This window comes from Sarcophilus harrisii, chromosome 2 (assembly GCF_902635505.1).
Source record: "Sarcophilus harrisii chromosome 2, mSarHar1.11, whole genome shotgun sequence".
NCBI classification, from domain to species: Eukaryota; Metazoa; Chordata; class Mammalia; order Dasyuromorphia; family Dasyuridae; genus Sarcophilus; species Sarcophilus harrisii.
This window is the reverse complement of record NC_045427.1, coordinates 18664882-18682445: the sequence shown is the minus strand read 5'-3', so window position 1 is coordinate 18682445 and position 17564 is coordinate 18664882. Positions and strand designations below refer to the sequence as shown.

The 17564-nt window shown below is 40.8% G+C and overlaps 1 protein-coding gene across 1 annotated transcript; it reads right to left on the bottom strand.

Annotated features, from left to right (window-relative positions):
• Nucleotides 1-1132: 1132 nt before the first annotated feature.
• Nucleotides 1133-4459, bottom strand: LOC100924008 (lithostathine-like). The gene is made up of 6 exons (XM_012540884.3): nucleotides 4351-4459; nucleotides 3878-3962; nucleotides 3551-3669; nucleotides 3065-3202; nucleotides 2201-2312; nucleotides 1133-1823 (listed from the first exon to the last, which is right to left on the bottom strand). Exons 2-6 carry the CDS (start codon nucleotides 3954-3956, stop codon nucleotides 1756-1758), a joined length of 516 nt encoding a protein of 171 aa, XP_012396338.3. The 5' UTR covers nucleotides 3957-3962; nucleotides 4351-4459; the 3' UTR covers nucleotides 1133-1755.
• Nucleotides 4460-17564: the final 13105 nt, after the last annotated feature.

Sequence of the window (17564 nt, the reverse complement as noted above, 5' to 3'; positions counted from 1 at the left end):
AATATTATATATCATTTTTGGAGAAATTGTGCAAATGCCCCTTTCCCAATAAGCAGTTCCTCACCTCTTTATATATAATACAGTCCCCCAAACTCCTAATCTTCAAGAAACATGTGTGATTCTTTGTTCAAAGTTATTAGATATAAAATTCTTTGACTTATTCAAATCCTGTCCAACATTTAGAGATCCAAATTGGGGTTTTCTTAGCAAAGATATTAGATTGATTTGTTTTTTCTTCAAATTATTTTACAGATGAGGAGCTGAAGTAAATAGTTATGTGATGTGCCCAGGGTTACACAATTAGGGATTGTCTGAGGCCACATTTGAACTCAGGAAGATGAGTCTTCAGTTTCCAATTCCAGTGTTCTATCCACTGAACCACTTAAGCTGCCCCATAGGGATTTATAGAGATCTAGATTTAGAGATGCAACAGGGGAGGGGCTGGCTCTTTTTTCTAGGAGCATTATGAGAATTAGTTATCAAAGAGGACTCTGCATCAGAAGAGGGCTTTTGCTACTCTCTTTGTTTCTGTTCCTGGCTCAGATGATGCTTTTCCTTCGACTATCTAATGCCTCTGGCTAAGTTGGGACTAACTCAATAAAGTTTCCTCTGAAGTGATCTTTTATATCTTCTGTATTATTCTTGTGTAGAGGGACTGATGTATGTTCTCTTCCCCCTTTAGAATGTGAGCACCACATTCTTTGAGATCAAGGACCTATTTTTGACTTTTCTTTGCATCCTTAGAGTGTCTGAGACATAGGAAAAGTTGAAAAATCATATATGGGTTGATTGGTTGATCAATAAGCAGGTGAACTAATTTTCAATAGCATTTCTCACACATGGAGAGAAGACTAAGTTCAAGTTTAACAAAAAAAATGGCAGTTCCTACCTGACTTACCAGAAATTCTTAGCTGAATTAAAAAAAGGATGAAACAAAATTATTAGGGAAGGATTTGGGGACCAAATGTGAAATCCAAAGATAAGGGCTGGTACATTTCTAACTCTGTAACCTTTGTAATTTCTTTGAGTTTCAGTTTCCTCTTCTCTAAGCCTTTCACAAATCTGACATGAGGAAAGAATTTGTAAACCATGAAAAACCACCACATTTAAAAACTGGAAGTTCATCAAAAAATTTCAGAGGCTTGGGTCAGGAAGTTTATTCAAACTTACAAAATCATTACAGGAGTCTGTAAGACATAACATTCACAAACATAACCCAATAGGAAGGAACCTGAAGGAGAATCCTCTCTAAGTCAATAGCTATGAGAAGGAGTCCATAAAGGCGAGAACTGTCTCCTCCCTCCCAACAATACAGGAAAAAGCAGAATTTCATATATCAATGTCAAGCTTAATTTTTCAATTTCAATGTGATCCAAATTTTTCTTTTGGAGATCCTCCTGATTCTTTAGTTAAGAACTCTCACAGTATATGTGAGAACTTAAACTTGATCTCTTCTACTTTTTAAAAACATTGTGACCATTTATATTCAGGTTATGTATTAATTTTGAATTAATGGTGGTAAATGGCATAAATGGCCCTGGGGAAATTAGCAATGAATTCAGTGTAAGAGGAAAATAAGAAATGGAAAAGGAGAAGTGGAGGCAGATGGCAGATAATAAGAGGAGAGGGGCTGGTGCGAGGAAGGAGGAAGAAAAAAAGATGCTCTGAAAGGGCAGAGGCATTATGGCCATGGCCCTCCTTGGCTGTGCTTGTTTCCAAGCAGCTGAATTCCAGCTTCTTCTTTTGCTTTCTCCTCTAGGCTTTGAACTTGCACAGGTAGAGGTTCTCCTTCTGACAAGATTCATCTTTCCATCTCTGGAATCCTGTAAAGAGATGGGCTAGGTTAGATGGAGAGATGGGTTAGGATGGTAGGTGGTAGGTCCCTAGTCTGTTGACTGAAACTTCCTGGTACCAGATATTCTACTCATTGAAGTTTATCCATGAGGAGCTGAAAACAAAGGAGAATGAAGAGGAGGGAAGAGAAGTAAAAAGGGAGAACAGAAAAAAATGAAAGAAAGAAAAGGGTTGGGAAAGGGCAAAGAAAAGAAAGAAGACAAGAGAGGTGGGGTAAAGGAAAGAATAGATAAGAGAATCACTCATATTCTAGAAAGGAGGTGCCCCATTCCCCCAGGCTTCCACACAACACAAAGAGAAGAGGATGCTCCTCTGTAGCTGGCAGAGGGAAAGGGTTGGAGCTCACCAGACTCAGGAGTCAGGCTCACACAGTAGTTGGGATCGGTCCTCCCTGGGAAGCCCTTCTCCCAGGCCTGGTAGAGGTAAAGGGCGTTGCTGCTCCATTTCCACCTGCGATTCTGGGGGAGAGGATTGGGAAGGGGGTGGTTAGGGAATGGTGAGACATCTCCCCAACCACCTACCTCTTTCTAACCCCCTAATAAACAGATGAACTGCACATGCACCTTTATTTAGCCCAGATCTCCCAACAAGCTTCTTCTGTTTTCTAAATCTTTCCTGTTGCTGTGATCCTGGCTGCTGTTTCTGACATTATTCAGCACCAGTTTGCTTCTACCTTCATCCCATTTTCTGAGATCCAGGCAGAGTCTACTATCCATCCCACCTTCTCTACCATCCCCTGCCCTGAGAGCCTTGAACCTCTAGGGGAGTTCTAGGTCCTGGGTTGCCTTGGGCTGTTCCCCAGATGAAGGATTTCCTGATTGTGACTCTTCTACATGAGGATGGTAACAAAGAAGTCCCATCTGGGGGATGCTGAGAATTAAGAACAGATATGGGAACAAAAACCCTGCTCGTTGAATGAAAAAGAATGGGTAGTGATGCTGGAATGAAATTGGGGCTAAATCGGGGAGAAAAAAATTCTGCTGGTGGAGGTGCAGAAACCTTCTGGAACTGGACACAGTGCAGAACTCTCTCCCTCATCCTATGAGTCCTTCTGCCCCCTGCACTACTCGTTTATTTCTCTAATTCTAGTGTTTTTCTCAGGGAATTGGACCGCCAAGACTGGTAGGAACCACCTCCCCATCAGCTACACACACACACTGTGGTTCCCCTTCTCTCCAGGACTCGGACAGGGACGGGCCCTCAGTCATACCTTGTTGGGGTCGTGCAGACCGATCCAGACTGGGCTCTGACCAACTCCGTTCTCCACGATCATGGTGGCCACGAAGGCGGCCTCAGCCTCATTGAGCAGGGAGCCCAGATGGCCCGAGGGGTAGCCCTGGCACAGCAGCTGTGGAGGGAGGGAGCAGGGGGGGTAAATGTGTGGGGTCGGGAGCTGAGGAGGCAGGAGAAGGATCCTGGGAGCCTCAGGGGACAGGAGTCAATAGGGAAAAAGAGAAGAGGTTAAAGGCCCAAGGGGAGAGGTCCCTTATAATTTGAGTATGGGATGACAAAGATCACCACTGTGGGAAGCTGATTTCTAAGGGACCCAGAAAATAAGAGACCCCAATTCTGGAGTTCCCTGATAGGGGAAGATCAGGGTAAGAGATGAGGGGCTAAGGACTCATTGTAACCACATTGCTGACCCCAAGGAATATGGAGACAGGGACACAGACCCAGCCCCCTCTCTCCAACCCACCTCGGCAGTGTTCCAGGTCTCCTCAGGACCCAATACTCCATAGCAGTGGGAGCCATGGAAACCAAAACCCTGGGGGCAGGAGCTCCTGGCAGAGGGGGGTGCAGGGGCCTCCTGATGGCCTGGGGAGGGAGGAGAGCAGTTACAGGTGAGGTCAGCTGGGGCTTCTGCTCCCTGGACATCAGTCTTTGAACCCTCCAGACCCCCAACCCCTTCCCTGTCTCACTGTGCACCCTCCTTCCATCCAGCCCCTTCCCTTTCCCTCTTACTATGTCCAAGCCCCTGTTCTAGGCCCAGGTGGGCAGTCAGAGGGAGGCCTGAGGGACCCACCTTGTGTCAGGCAGGGGAGCAGCAGGCAGGCGAGGAGCAGCCCTGAGAAGCTGGGGGACATCATGGCAGCGAGCATCATCTGATTCTGGGGAGGAGACAAGAGAAACCCTGATCTCCCGCCCAAGGACCGTGGGGAGACAGGGACAAGGATGGTAGCCTATTTTTCAATAGACTCATAGTGCTGCTCCTGTTCTCTGGGCCCAGGCTGGGACTGAATTCCCTACTTTTGTCTTCCTCTGCTCTCCTTCCTGGGGTCTCAGGGAATATGCAGAGTCCAGGAGCAGGACAAAATCTGGAAGCCACTGGAGGGGTGGCCCAGTGAGCAGAGACCCTTCTGTTAGAGTCGTTTAGAAATGACCTTTTACTGGCCTTTCCCCCAAGGTAACGGCCTCCTGGATCGGCTGCCATCTGGGAAGGGAACGGCCTCTGGAGCCTGCAGGGGCCTAGGATCCCAGACCTTCTCCCTCACTTACCAGGCTGAAGGAATCCTGTGTCGGAGCAGAAGAGGACGGAACCTTTATAGGGAGAGAGCCTATTATGGGGGGCAGGGTCAGGGATGGAGGGAGGGCTGGGAAGGGGCAGGAGCTTCCTGGAAGAGGGTGAGGTCTTCCTCAGTTTGGGGTCAGGAGCAGAGAGGAGCCTTTGTTCTTCCCATAATGTGAGGTAGAAACACATGACTGGCTCCTGCCCGGAAGCTTTCCAGGTGCCATGTTCCCAAAGCTTGGAGATTGGAGGAAGAGAGAACACACACAGGAATGAGTGAGGTTCCTGCAGGGCTTGGATCGAGAAAACTGAAATCTGAGAAAGGTTTAGCGTCAGAGACCTTGGCCTTGGAGAAGGAGAATTCCAGTCAATGGATCCTTGACTGAACCCTCTATCTTCCTATTAATTACTGGAATTTCCTGGACAAAAAATGAAGATTTTTTTTCAGGCTCTTGGAAATGGCTCAGTATCACCAGCACATTTGTGGAGTTGATTTGGGGTTACATTGACATTTTCAACAAAGAATAGAATTCCATAAAGCTTTTTCGAGCACATCTTTGTTCTCAAAGACGAGAAACAAATGGATATGGACAGGACCAAGAAGCAGATGTTCCAAGATCATCAGAAAACTGAAAAAAAAATATATCCCCAAATCTCCTGAACTCTGGTGAAAATCCTTGGCATCTGTATTCCACATGTATATTCCTTTTAGAACGTGTCTCCCTTTTAGAACATTCTTTACTAATGTTTACTAGAAGTTTCAAATGCTTCCCATCAGTGGGACTTTAGCAATTGAAAATCAATTTCCTTCTCATTAACAACTGTGAAGCCAATCCACCAGCCCGTGGGGTGCCCAGGGCATGATTAAATTGTGATATTAGGACCTGACCTGCTTTAAAGGACAATATCTCTCTCACAATATAGTTTCCAAAACCCCCCACTAGAGCCTGGACAGGATGGGAGAAATTCTGAGGGCTCTGACCCCATCACTTCCTTTTTTCTGGATGCTAGGCTTCCCAATCCAAGATGCTTAGATTTAGCCTGAAGTATTGTGATGACCTGCCTTGGGGTCTGCCTGCCCCTAGTCTCTTCCCACTGCAATTTAGATCCAAAGTTCACATCTTCCCATGACACATCCCTCCCTAATAATCTCCAGTGCTTCCCCATCACCTCCAAGATCCAATGCAAAGCCCTCTGTTAGATGTTTCAAACCTTCCATAACCTTCCCTTCTCCCATCTTTCCCATCTTTCTCCCAACATACATACATATTCTTCGGCTTAGCTCTATCCTATAACAAGGTATTTCATCTCCAGATTCAAGACATTTTCTCTGCCTGTCTCCCATATCTGCAATGTTCTTTCTCCTCATCTCTGCCTATTGGCTTCCTTGAAATCCAATTAATATCCCATCTTCTGTAGGAAGACTTGGCTAAGCCCTCTTAATCTTAGTGCTTTGTGTCTCTTAATGGTTTTCTTTGTTATTATTAAATTTATTTGGTATTTTATTTTTCCACAATTACATGTAAGAACAATTTTAACATTGAATTTGTAAAGGTTTCAGTTCCAAATTCTCTCCCTTCTTCTTTCTCCATCTCATCTCCTTGAGAAGACAAATAATACGTTCTGAATATGTAATTTTGCAAAACATTATAATATAATGTTTTAATATAATAGAATGATATATTTATATAATTATAAATAATAATATATTAGTCATGTAAAAGAAAACATAAAAAACCCAAAGAAAAGTAAAGTTAAAAAATAATATCTTTGTCTGTATTCGACATCATCAATTCTTATCTGGGGGTAGATAGCAGTTTCATCTTAAGTCTGCCACGAGTTGTCATGAATCATTGTATTGCTGAGAATAACCAAGTCATTCACAGATGATCTTACAATATCACAGTTACTATGTACATGGTACATTTCACTTTGCATCAGCTCATGGAAATCTTTCCAGGTTTTTCCAAGAGCATTTTAGGGCTCATTGTTTCTTTTCTTTTCTTTTTTTTTGAGCTCATCATTTCTTTTCTTTTTTTTTTTTGAGCTCATTATTTCTTATAGCACAATCCATCATAATCCTGGCACAGTTTGTTCGGCCATTCCCCAATTGATGGGCATCCCCTCAATTTCCAATTCTTTGTTATCACAAAAGAACTCCCATTAATATTTTTGTATATATAGGTCAATTTCCTTTTTTTAAAAAAATCATTTATGATACATCCCTGAAAGTGGTATATATAGGTTTTATAGCCTTTTGGATATAGGTTTTTTTTGAGCTCTTCCATGGGCCGAGACCAATTCAGATTTTTCTTGGAGATTTTTGATGCAAGAGATTTAACTTCTTTTTCCTTTCCTGAGTGTATTTTGATCTTCCTTGTCACCATAGTAACCTACTACATTATTATGATCAGACTTTTTTTTTCCTGTTGTCCATTTTTTCCAGTCTACTTCTTGACTTTTAACTCTTTTGTCAGAATGGGGCTCTACTTCCAGGCTGGAGGAGCTCCATCTTGAACTTCAGGGTTTTTTATGCAGCTGTTTCCAGAAATATTTCTAATGATCTGTAAATGTTTAGTTCTTCCAAAGTGACCCTGATCTGTGTGTGGGCAAAGCACCAGAGTCCTGCACAAGCAAGGAGACCCCTGTAATCTGACTAGATGGTTGACCCTCTTACAATCTGTGGGCTGAGGGCTCTAGAAGGATAAGCTGCTGCTGCTGATTTAAAGTCTCCCAAACCTTGCTCCTAGTTTTCTGGGGTCTGGTCTATACTGGTATAGCCTGCACTAGACTGTGCTCCACTTCCACCTTGGTGCAACAGTGCCCTTTTCTGCCAACATTATAATTTGTCTTGGGTTGGAAAAGTTTTCACTCCACCTCTTGGTCTTGGTGGGTTCTGGTATTCTAGAATTTATTCAGTCATTGCATAAAGATATTTGGAGAAGTTTGGGGGAGAGCTCAGGGGAGACCCTACCTTTATTCCACCATCTTGGTCTTGAGAGAATTTTTCTCTTAATTGCTTTGTATTCATCTTCTTTGTATAGAGCTTAATTCATTTATTTGTTTGTTTGTTTATTTTATTATAGCTTTTTTTTTGACAGAACATATGCATGGGTAATTTTTCAACATTGACCCTTGCAAAACTTTCTGTTCCAACTTTTCCCCTCCTTCCCTCCACTTTATCCCCTACATGGCAGATAGTCCAATACATGTTAAACATGTTAAAGTATATGTTAAATACAATATATGTGTACATATTTATACAGTTGTCTTGCTGCACAAGAAAAAATCAGATTTAGAAAGAAGGTAGAAATAACCTGGAAAGAAAAACAAAAATGCAAGTAAACAATAACAGAAAGAGTGCAAATGTAGAGCTTGATTTTTACGTGTTGTTTGTGAAAACAGAGGATGCAGGGTCCCAGAGGGCAGATAAAATCCTTTGCAAGTTTTTGTATCCCTAGTTCTTTGCCACCCAGTAGCTGTTCAATCACTTTTTATAGAGGGACAGGAGGACTGACTGACCACTTTGTAGCTCCTAGATGAGTCCTAGATGGAGAAAATGAAGCAGGTCCCCACTTCTCCCCCTTCCCCCCCCCCCCCCGTGCTGGTGCCTCTAAAACCAGAGCTCAGCCCTTGGCAGGATTTCTGAGGCTTGTTACAGTCCGCCCTTTCTAGAAATCTGGTCCTGATCCTTGCAAAGGGCACCCAAATTCTCTCCTTTCCCCTTTAATATCACCCGCACTCTTAATTCCCTTCTCCCTGAAGATGAAAGGGCAGCTTCTCAGAGACTTATTGTAAGATTCACTTAAAAAGAAAAGAAATGGACTCCAAAGAAAGGGTTTAGGCAAAGGGCCAGAGACTTTCAGAATCCTCCCCTGCTCGTTTGAATTCTTTTGGCCTTAGCCAGTTCTTTCATTTCATGGGAAACTGAGAAAGGTTTTGTGGAACTGTTGCAAGACTGAGGGAAGCTTCAGTAACTATGGCACCCAGGCCTTCGGAGATGTGGGAAGCCAGCCCCCATTATGGGGTCAATTTGTTCCCTTAAGCACTTCTTATACTAAGCTGTTGATGCAAAAGAAAGAAACATTTTCAGTAAAAGAAGAGCTTTCTATTTATTGCCAATTTTGTGAAAATTATGGGTAGACATTTTGATGTCTACTGGGCAGAGATCAGCTTGCTTTAAAAGGCAGATATAAATAATTTGTTTTAATACAAGAGAATATAACAAAGTGGTGTTGGGCTGAAGAATTGGAAGAAGAATCTGGGGGTTAAGAGGGAATGGGAGACAGGAAGAAGATGTAGAAAGACTCTATTCAGATCCTGGGAGACTCTGCTCCTGGCTCTTAAATGGTTAAACCTTAATTCTTTCTTTTGTCTTATCAATTCTATGATTGATATTTTAAGGCAGAATTTTTCATAGTGCAATTTATTCTTTTATGTGTGAAAGGCTGAGGAGGCATATGATGGGCCAAAGATCTCCTTTTCTGTTCACCACAATGGTAAGCTCCGCGTTCTGAATCTAGCACTCCATGAACTAGGAAGAATGGAAGGGGACAAAAGAGAAGGGGAAGAAAAAGTCACATGCTCTAAGTGAGTAGCACCCATTTTCAACCAGGGACTTAGCAAATACATAGTGGAAGGAATGACACTGAATGGAGAATTCCTAAGGTCAATACTTTCTCTCTCTGTCTCTCTGTCTCTCTCTGACTCTCTGTCTCTGCCTCTCTCTGTCTCTCTTGCTGTCTCTCTCTCTCTTTGTCTCTCTCTCTGTCTCTCTCTCTCTGTGTCTCTCTGTCTCTGTGTCTCTCTGTCTCTCTCTCTGTCTCTCTCTTTCTCTCTCTATCTCTCTCCCCCTCTCCCTCTCTCTGTCTCTGTCTCTCTGTTTCTGTGTTTCTCTGTCTCTCTTTCTTTGTATCTATATCTATCTATCATCTATCTACCTATTTATCTATTTCTATCTCACCAAGTCAGTCTCATCCAATAGCCCGGAACCCCAAAGCTACTTATTGAATGCTTGGAATTTAGAAAAAAAAACAATAAGAAAAAAAAAAGAAAAAACAAAAAAGGAGGTATCTTTTTTCCTCCCCATCCCGCAGCCAGGAATGATACTTTTCCTATTACTGAGGTTTCTATTTTCCTATAAGAAATTATTTTTTTAAATAGTCTTTTTTTTTAAACTAAAAGAGCATGGCAGAGCCTAGTGTTCTCATGAGAAAACGATGGTACCAGAGCCAAGAACTTCAGCCAGAGTCAGAAGTGAGAAGCAAAGGATTTCCATGTGCCAGGAAGAATGGTGGCAGTCCATATCAATCAAGGAAGCATCTGATAGAAACTAATACTCCTGGAACAGTGTGTGGCAAAGGCCAATGGGGAACAAACCTGCCGGGAAAAGCATGATGACATCACTGAGGGATTTCCATGGCCCTGTGCTCCAGGAAACTTGGGTTATTCATTAATTTTTGTTCCAGTTTCACCAATTCCCAGGGCCACAAGGCTACTACTCTCTGTAGGGCTGTCTTGAAGACGTGTATTCCACTTGCTTAGCCTGAACCCAATCCAGAATCTAGAGAAGGGCGCAGTAGTTGATCTTTCAATATAACTGGAATCTTTTCCCCTTTATAAATGATTACTATATTATGTTCCTGTTGATAAGAACTGTGTACATTTGGGGGAGAAATTTACCCAGACTTAGGACTTAAGGTAGTTCATTACCCCCCACTTTTTATCTCTGTTCTCTAATGAAATGTCTTTGCTTTACTAATAATTGTGCAAGGGCTCATAAATTATGCTTTTCTTAGAGTTATACCCACAGAACACCTTGAACCATGGGGATCCTTCTTAAGGAAATTTGCCCTGGGAATTGGGATGTGCCTCCAAGTACTACACTTGGGTAATGGAAGGGGTATTCAGAAAGATGGCAGAAGACAAGAATGATGACTCCAACTCTATGTATTTTCTTTGATTTTCCTCCTTATCTGGAAGTCTCTCCCTCTTCCTTCCTTCTCTAGGCTTTCCTGGCTTTCTTCAAGTCCTAGATAAAATGTCACGTTCTTCAAACAGTTTTTCTTTTCTCTAATTTTACTGCCTCAGGTCTGTTAGTTGCCCCCAAATTTATCTGCAAGTAAGTTATTTCAAGATTTTATTTTTCAATAAACAAATTCTCCTTTATCACATTAAAGTGTGGAGTTGTTGAGAACTCAGATAGTAAATGACATTTCTTAATGCTTGTGTCGTTGACTAGAGGATCAATTGAGGAAACTCATACCAGACGAAGCAGCTGGCTTCGCTCCCAACTAAGTATTTTCATTTTACTCACCTGTTCCTAGGGTTTTTTTTGGTCCTTCTTATCATCCTTGTGTACCCACTCCCAGGAACCTATTCCAGGTCAGTTTACCCCTCTCTTAGAATATACCAATAATATTGAAAAAGTGATCAAGATGTATGAAGGTCCTTGTCACCAAAGTCCTTGACTTAGACGTCTAGGGTTCAAGAGCAGAAATTATGGTGATTTTTTCAGTAGAAAGGACGTGAAAGGAGAATCTTGGCCATCCTTTTTGTTTCTGCACCTCATTGACCCTGGGAAGTTCCAGATGATAAGATGATCTTTCTATGGAGTCTTCTCCCTCCAGAATGGGAACTCCTTGAAAGGAGGGGCTGTCTAGCTTTTTTATTGGTTAGTGTCAACTAAGCACAATGCTTTGTATATAATGAATGCTTAATGAGCACTTTTTCATTCATTTATTCCCAAGACCAACCCATGGTCCTCAAGAGTTGAGGGATTAAGAGCAGTGTCAGGAACTCAAAAGTACACGTGCAGCTCAAACCTAAAGGAACGTTCATCAACTCTGAGTTTTCCTTCTGTGTGTAAGCCCAATTTCTACCATGGATTCACTTTCAGCAGCTAGGGCCACAAAGAACAAAAGGATAGGAGAGGGAGGCAGGGACAGAAGCTCTCAACAATCCAGCCATTGTGAGTCTCCAGGATCTTACCTGGCTTTTAATGCCCATGTTGTCTCTTACACTAAACAGAGACCCTCCCAATAAACTTCAAAGTGCAGTTGGTAATTAAACAAATGTGAGGACTTTTCCTCCCTCATCATGCATACTTTTTCTCAGAAGAAATAAGGAAATATTTCAAGAAAACTGAATATGTGTATATATGAATATAAATATTATATATATGGAAAGAGAAATATATATTTCTGCACTTGTGTGTCTGTACAGTTTGATAGCCCTTGGGGCATAGTTCCAAATTGCTCTCCAGAATGAATGGATACCTTCACAGGTCCACCAGCAATGTTCAGTGTCCCAGTTTTCCCACATCCCCTCCAACATTTGTCATTATCTTTTCCTGGCATCTTAGCCATTCTAAGAGGTATATAGTTGTTGGAATCTTTACAAATTGTTAAGCCATTAGAGTTAATAGAGACAATAATTATCTAATTTGGCATGGTTCAATATGATTTATTTGATCTTAGAAGGAGATATTTTGGGCCAGAACTTGAAACAAGGTACTAAGTACAACTGATAGAACAATGCTTGTGTTCACACCTTTAGAGAGCTCATAAGTATCTAAGTACTCAGTGGAGTGCACACGTTTGGGAGATTTCAGGCTTAGTATGAGATATTTGAATTCACACCTCCCTTAGGGCCAGAGAGCACTCTGGGAGATAACCCAGAATCCCTCTCTCTCCAGAAGGAGGAGTTAACCTTTGGGAGATCATATATATACAGGAAGCTCTTAGAGCTGGAGAGTTTTCTTGGGAACATTGACTGGGATCGGAGAGGAACACTCTGGGAGGAAGCCCACAAGCCCTATCTTCGCGGCAAGAGATTCATTGCATCTTCCAACTTGGTGCTGACTGGAGTAGGAAGGACAAATCTTTGGATTTGGAGACATTCGGGCGGAACTCTTAGAACCAAGCAGAGAGATAGGCCTCTGAGCTAACCGGGGTATATTGAAGGACACAATAAAAGATCTGAACTTTTATCAGCTGGCTGCGATTTTGGATCTTATTATTATATTATTATTTAAAGAAGAAAAAACACCTACATATAGTGGTATTTCAGAGTTGTCTTAATTTGCATTTCTCTGATTAATAGTGATCTAAAGCACCTTTTCATAAATAATAAATATAAATAATAAAAATTAAAATGTTTAGCCCTGCAAAAGGTCAATGAGTAATGTTTACTTCTTTGCAATATTTATGATCATGGCTTCTCCTCACCTCTGAACCAAAGCCCTATCATTCATCTTCTCTAGATACTTGCTTGTGTCTCTGGAGAATCCTCATCCTCTTTACTCCTACATAAGGGTGAAAGTTCTTTAAGGGAAGAGTTCTTCCTCTTCTTTTAAACTCTCTCTAGCTATGATAAGATGCTTTCTCTTTTCACAGCTGCTTCTAAAAATGTCAGATTGTTAATATTTAATATTCCAAAATTAACTAAAATATATTAACAGTCTCTATATTTTGCAAGACAGTTTTAGAAATTGTGTTACCCTGGAAAAGTGAACACTAGTGAGCAAGGAAGGAAAGAGAGGTCATAGGTTTTTAATAGAAGGAAGACACATAGCTGCTGCAAAGAGAAAGTGAATTGGTGCCCAAAGGGAAGGAAATCTATCCCTAAATGTGCAATAACAATACAAAGGGAGTCAGTCAGCATGTGGAAGAAAGTGTTGACTCCAGAGTGAGGAACATTTGAGTTCCAATTCCGCTTCAGACCTGAATTTTCTGAGCATGTCATTTAACTTTTCTCATTCTTAGGAAAAGTAGGACGATAATATCACCTCTCTCAGAGAATTGTTGCGACTCTTAAGGAAATGGTTGTAAAGTGTTTCCCAAACTTGACATCTCTAGTTTATAAATGCTAGATTCGGTTAAACTTCTATCTGAGAGAAAAGGGAAGGTCCACCTGCTGTGCTTGGTATCTGAGCACAGGGAGTTGAGGGGACATGAATTTCGAGATGAAACAGGGAAGATGATGTTGTGAGGACATTTTGGGAATTTGTCATTGGAGAGGAAAAAAATCAGCTCTGTCCCATCATTTTGAGGGTCTTTTGTGTGTATATCTACTACTGCTCCTGTCTCAGGTGCTGATGGTCTGGGAGATGGGGAGAGGTCTCATACCTGTATCTCCTGTGGGACTAGCTGAATAAAATATCTCTGGAGGATCTTTCATCTACAGATACTGTCTCCCCCAGTAGAATGTGAGTCCTTCCTTTTGGTTTTTCTGTGTATCCCTAGCATTGTCTGGGACGCAGGAAATGCTGAAATATATTTTTGCTGCTTGTAGAAGAAGCTTGGAGAACCTCCCTTGCCTAAAAGTAAATCCCAACTTTTAAAAACAAATGAGTAAGAAGGCAAAGAGAACTCTGACCATAGATAGTTTTATGATGAATGAGAAGAACAGATTTCAGACCCTGAGGGGACTAAAAGCAAATTGTCAGATGAAGCCCCGAAAGATGGTATAACCTGTTCTACGCCATCACACCGCAAGGCTCTCTAGAAATTAAGAATATTAAAAAGAGGCTAAGAGAAAATGGGAAAGTAAAACTTTGCAAAGAGAGTTTGGAAAAAGGCAAACAATTGAAAAAATAGATTTGATAAAATGGAAAAAGAAAACAACTCCATGACAAATGAAATTTGTGAAATGGAAAAATTATAGAACAAAACTAGCTCATTTAAAAAACTGAATTGAGAAAATAAGCAAAATAAACAAATAAACAAAATGAATGAATGAATGAATGCATGAATAAATAAAATACACCAAAAAATTGTGGCAAAAAAAAACAAACAAAAAAATAAAAATAAAAACTCAATTGGACAAATACAAAAGAACTAAAAATAAATGCGTGGAAAATAATTTTAAAGTAAGAACTGAGCAATGAAAATGTCTGACTCAATGACACATCAAGAACCAGTCAACAAAACTAAAAAAAAATGGAAAAAATAGAAATAATGTAAAATTCTTACTTGGAAAACAACGACCCTGAAAATAGATCTAAAGAAGACAATCTAAGCATTTTTTGGTTCCTGAAAACATGATGAAAAAAGAGCTGAACATATTTTTCAAATCCTTCAAGAAGAAGAATGCTGTGATGTCTAGAGATCGAAAAGTAAATAGCCATTGAAGAATTCACCAAACATCTCCTGAAAGGACACAAAATCAAACTCCAAAAGATATCATAATAGAATTTCAGAACGGTGGCCCCAAGTCAAAATATTTTGAAAAAACGTTAAGAAAACACAATTCAAATATTGAGGCCTGTAAGGATAACCCAGGATCTAGCAGCTTTCACCTTAAAGGATCGAAGGGCCTGGAATCCTGATATTCCAAAGACAAAGGAACTTAGAATGCAGCCACAAGAATAAACTACCGATAAACTGAGCATTTTCTTCCAGAAAGAATGGGCATTCATCGAAAACAAATTAATTCCATTTATTTCTGATGAAAAGACCAGAGTAAAGAAAAGTTTAACTTCCAAATATTGGACTCAAGAGGCATAAAAAGGTAAAAAGAACTCTTGAAAACTTTAACAACATTTCTATTGTAGGTACATAAAGTGCGTATATAATTTGATTTTACTGTTATAATATAAAAGGAACTAAAGGGTAAAAGGAATTGTACCAAAACAAGGGAAAAGTATGGAGTTAAAATAGGGAAATTATATCTCCACGAAGAGACAAAGGAATGTATATTTGAGAGAAAGAAGGGAGGGGATGAACATTGTGTGAATCTCACTCTCATCAGGTGGCTCAAGAAAATATTGGACACATTTGGTTTACAAAACTTCTCTCACCCTTATTGAGAAAGTGGGAGGGAAAGCAAAAAGGAAGGAATGTGAGAGGGGAAAACAGGAAATAGTAGGGAAAGGTATAAAAGGAGAGAGTTCTGAAGGGAAAGGATTAGGGGGAGACTGCTTGAGGCAGAGTGGTGCTCATAAGCTAAGCCACTGGGAGGAAGGAAAATGGAAAAGGAAAGAAAAATATGTAATCTGGAGATAATAAGATGGCGAAATACAGAACTTATGGTTTTATGTAAAATGTGAATGGGTGAACTCCCAAGTGGAAGCAGACTGGAAATTAGTTAAAACCAGAAGAGCCCATCTACACCAGAAAGAGAACTATGGGAACTAGTGTGGATCACAAGCATTTTCACTCTGTTGGTTTGGATTTTTACATGTATTGAATACCTCTATGTGGGGAGAGGTTAGGAGGATGGGTGCCATGCGTAAATAAAAGCGTAATATTTTAAAATTTTTCAATTGAACACCATTAAGACAATGGTATCTTTAAATTAAATATATTCCATTGGACAACATTGGTATCAATCGTGATATCTGGTGCGTTGTTTATCTGTTAAATGTTTCAATATCTTCAGTGGGATTTGGATTAATCGTAATCCATGATTACTAATTTCACCATTCCCGGCCCACGAGGATACCCCTCTGTAAGTTTATCCTTGCTTAGGTTGAGCAGTCCAGTTCTAGAGAGAGAAAACTCAGCAGTTGACTTTTTGGACATAAAAATGTCTTCCTTTATGAATGAGCTCTTCATTGTGTTCTTATTGCTGCTATGTCTAAGAGGGGGAGAATTTTCCCCAGATAAAGATGAAAACATTTCCTTGCTCCTCTTCTTACTATGTGGTCTCTTCAAAGGTCTTTCTTCTACTAGTATTTATGCAAGAGCACATAAGTTAACGTTTTAGTGAATATAGACTCATAAAACACATGGAACCATAGTTTCCTTCTTTGGGGGACTGCCCTAAAATTGATTGATAGCTTCAACATCACACTTGGGTGATAGAAAAGACTATGTTCATACAGATGATCATCTTCTCAACTCAGCTGGAAGTGCCAGCATCCATCTTGTATTTAAGACAAGTGGTCTCCAAACTCTTTGCATATTCTGGAATCTCCATGTCTGAGTCTCTCCTCCTGTTCCCTCTCCTGTCTTCATATCTAACTAAAATCCGATTGAAATCCATTCTGCATCTAGCAGTTCCTGATGTCATTTCATTCTAATAACTCCCCTTGGTTGGTTTATCTCCAATTCATTCTTTGTAAATTGTTTCTCCATTTAATTTTTCATTAACCTTTTACTTACACCACATTGAATTCTTAGGTTTCCTCCTTTAGAAGGGGCTCCCTCTTTGTATTTTGGTATAATGATGGTATATTGGATTTCCTGCTTAAACTGTTTCTTGACGAATACTGGGTGAGAAATATACTGGGGAACTGTGTCTTCCTTACACTATTTTTTCGAATCCTGTAACACTGTCACTTTGAAACAAGTTTAATGGATGGCTTCTGAATAATATTCCGAAAAATGGTTCTTAGGACAACTGGTGGGCTCCACTGAAGATCGGGATTGGACCAATTACAGTAGTTAAAAACCGCTCAGACCCATCTGGGCTTCGCTCTACAAACTTCAGCATCCTGTGGACTCGCACATTTTGACACAAATAAAAACGGAAGTGGATGAGGACATAATCATAAAAGCCTTCTTGCCAGCTCTGGGACACCTGGTGTTGTGTCCACACATCTCTCTCACTGAGGTGACTCTCCCAGCAAAATCTCAACAGAGTGGTAGTAAAACTTGAAGATATAGAACTTTCCCTCACCATCTGTGCAATAGGAAGAATAAGTATTGTGTGAACTGTAATATATATATATAAATATATATCCTTCATATCCTGTTGCCTTAAATGACATGTGTGACATATGTATGTATTTAGGATATTACTGAGGCATGATAGACATTGCACTTCTGGCATGAGGTTTAAGCGTGTGATCATGTGAGACTCATTTCTCTGAGATGAGTGGTTGCTCCTTTTCCTGGCTCGGACATCTTTGCTGGCTGACAGTTGCTCTGCAGGTAAGCCATCTGCTCTGCATCGTGTGGGGCAGAGACCTTCAGGCTTTAAGGCAGGGACATGCATCTTTTGATATGGGGAGGCAGAAGCTGTTTCCCTGCCACTGTGGGGACTGGCATGAGGCAGGGGACCAGGACATGGGACAACAAGTGCATTGGCTGTTTCTGAAGTTCGTCCAGGTGGAGAAAGCAGAATATCAAGAGATTAAGGCAGTAGCTTCTGTGCCAAACTGCTTCTTCTTTGGGGAGACACTCCAACAATCAGCTTGCCACGTGGTCCTTCCAAACATGACATGTACAGAGATTGAGAAGGGGCAAAAACTCCGAAT

Excerpts from the sequence above, each read along its gene's own strand:
- LOC100924008 (XM_012540884.3), bottom strand. The coding sequence starts at position 3,956 with ATGATGCTCGCTGCCATGATGTCCCCCAGCTTCTCAGGGCTGCTCCTC. Across the intron at positions 3,203-3,550 it reads AGACCTGGAACACTGCCGAG|CTGCTGTGCCAGGGCTACCC; the intron begins GTGGGTTGGAGA and ends CTCCCTCCACAG. Across the intron at positions 1,824-2,200 it reads GAGCCTGACTCCTGAGTCTG|GATTCCAGAGATGGAAAGAT; the intron begins GTGAGCTCCAAC and ends ATCTCTTTACAG.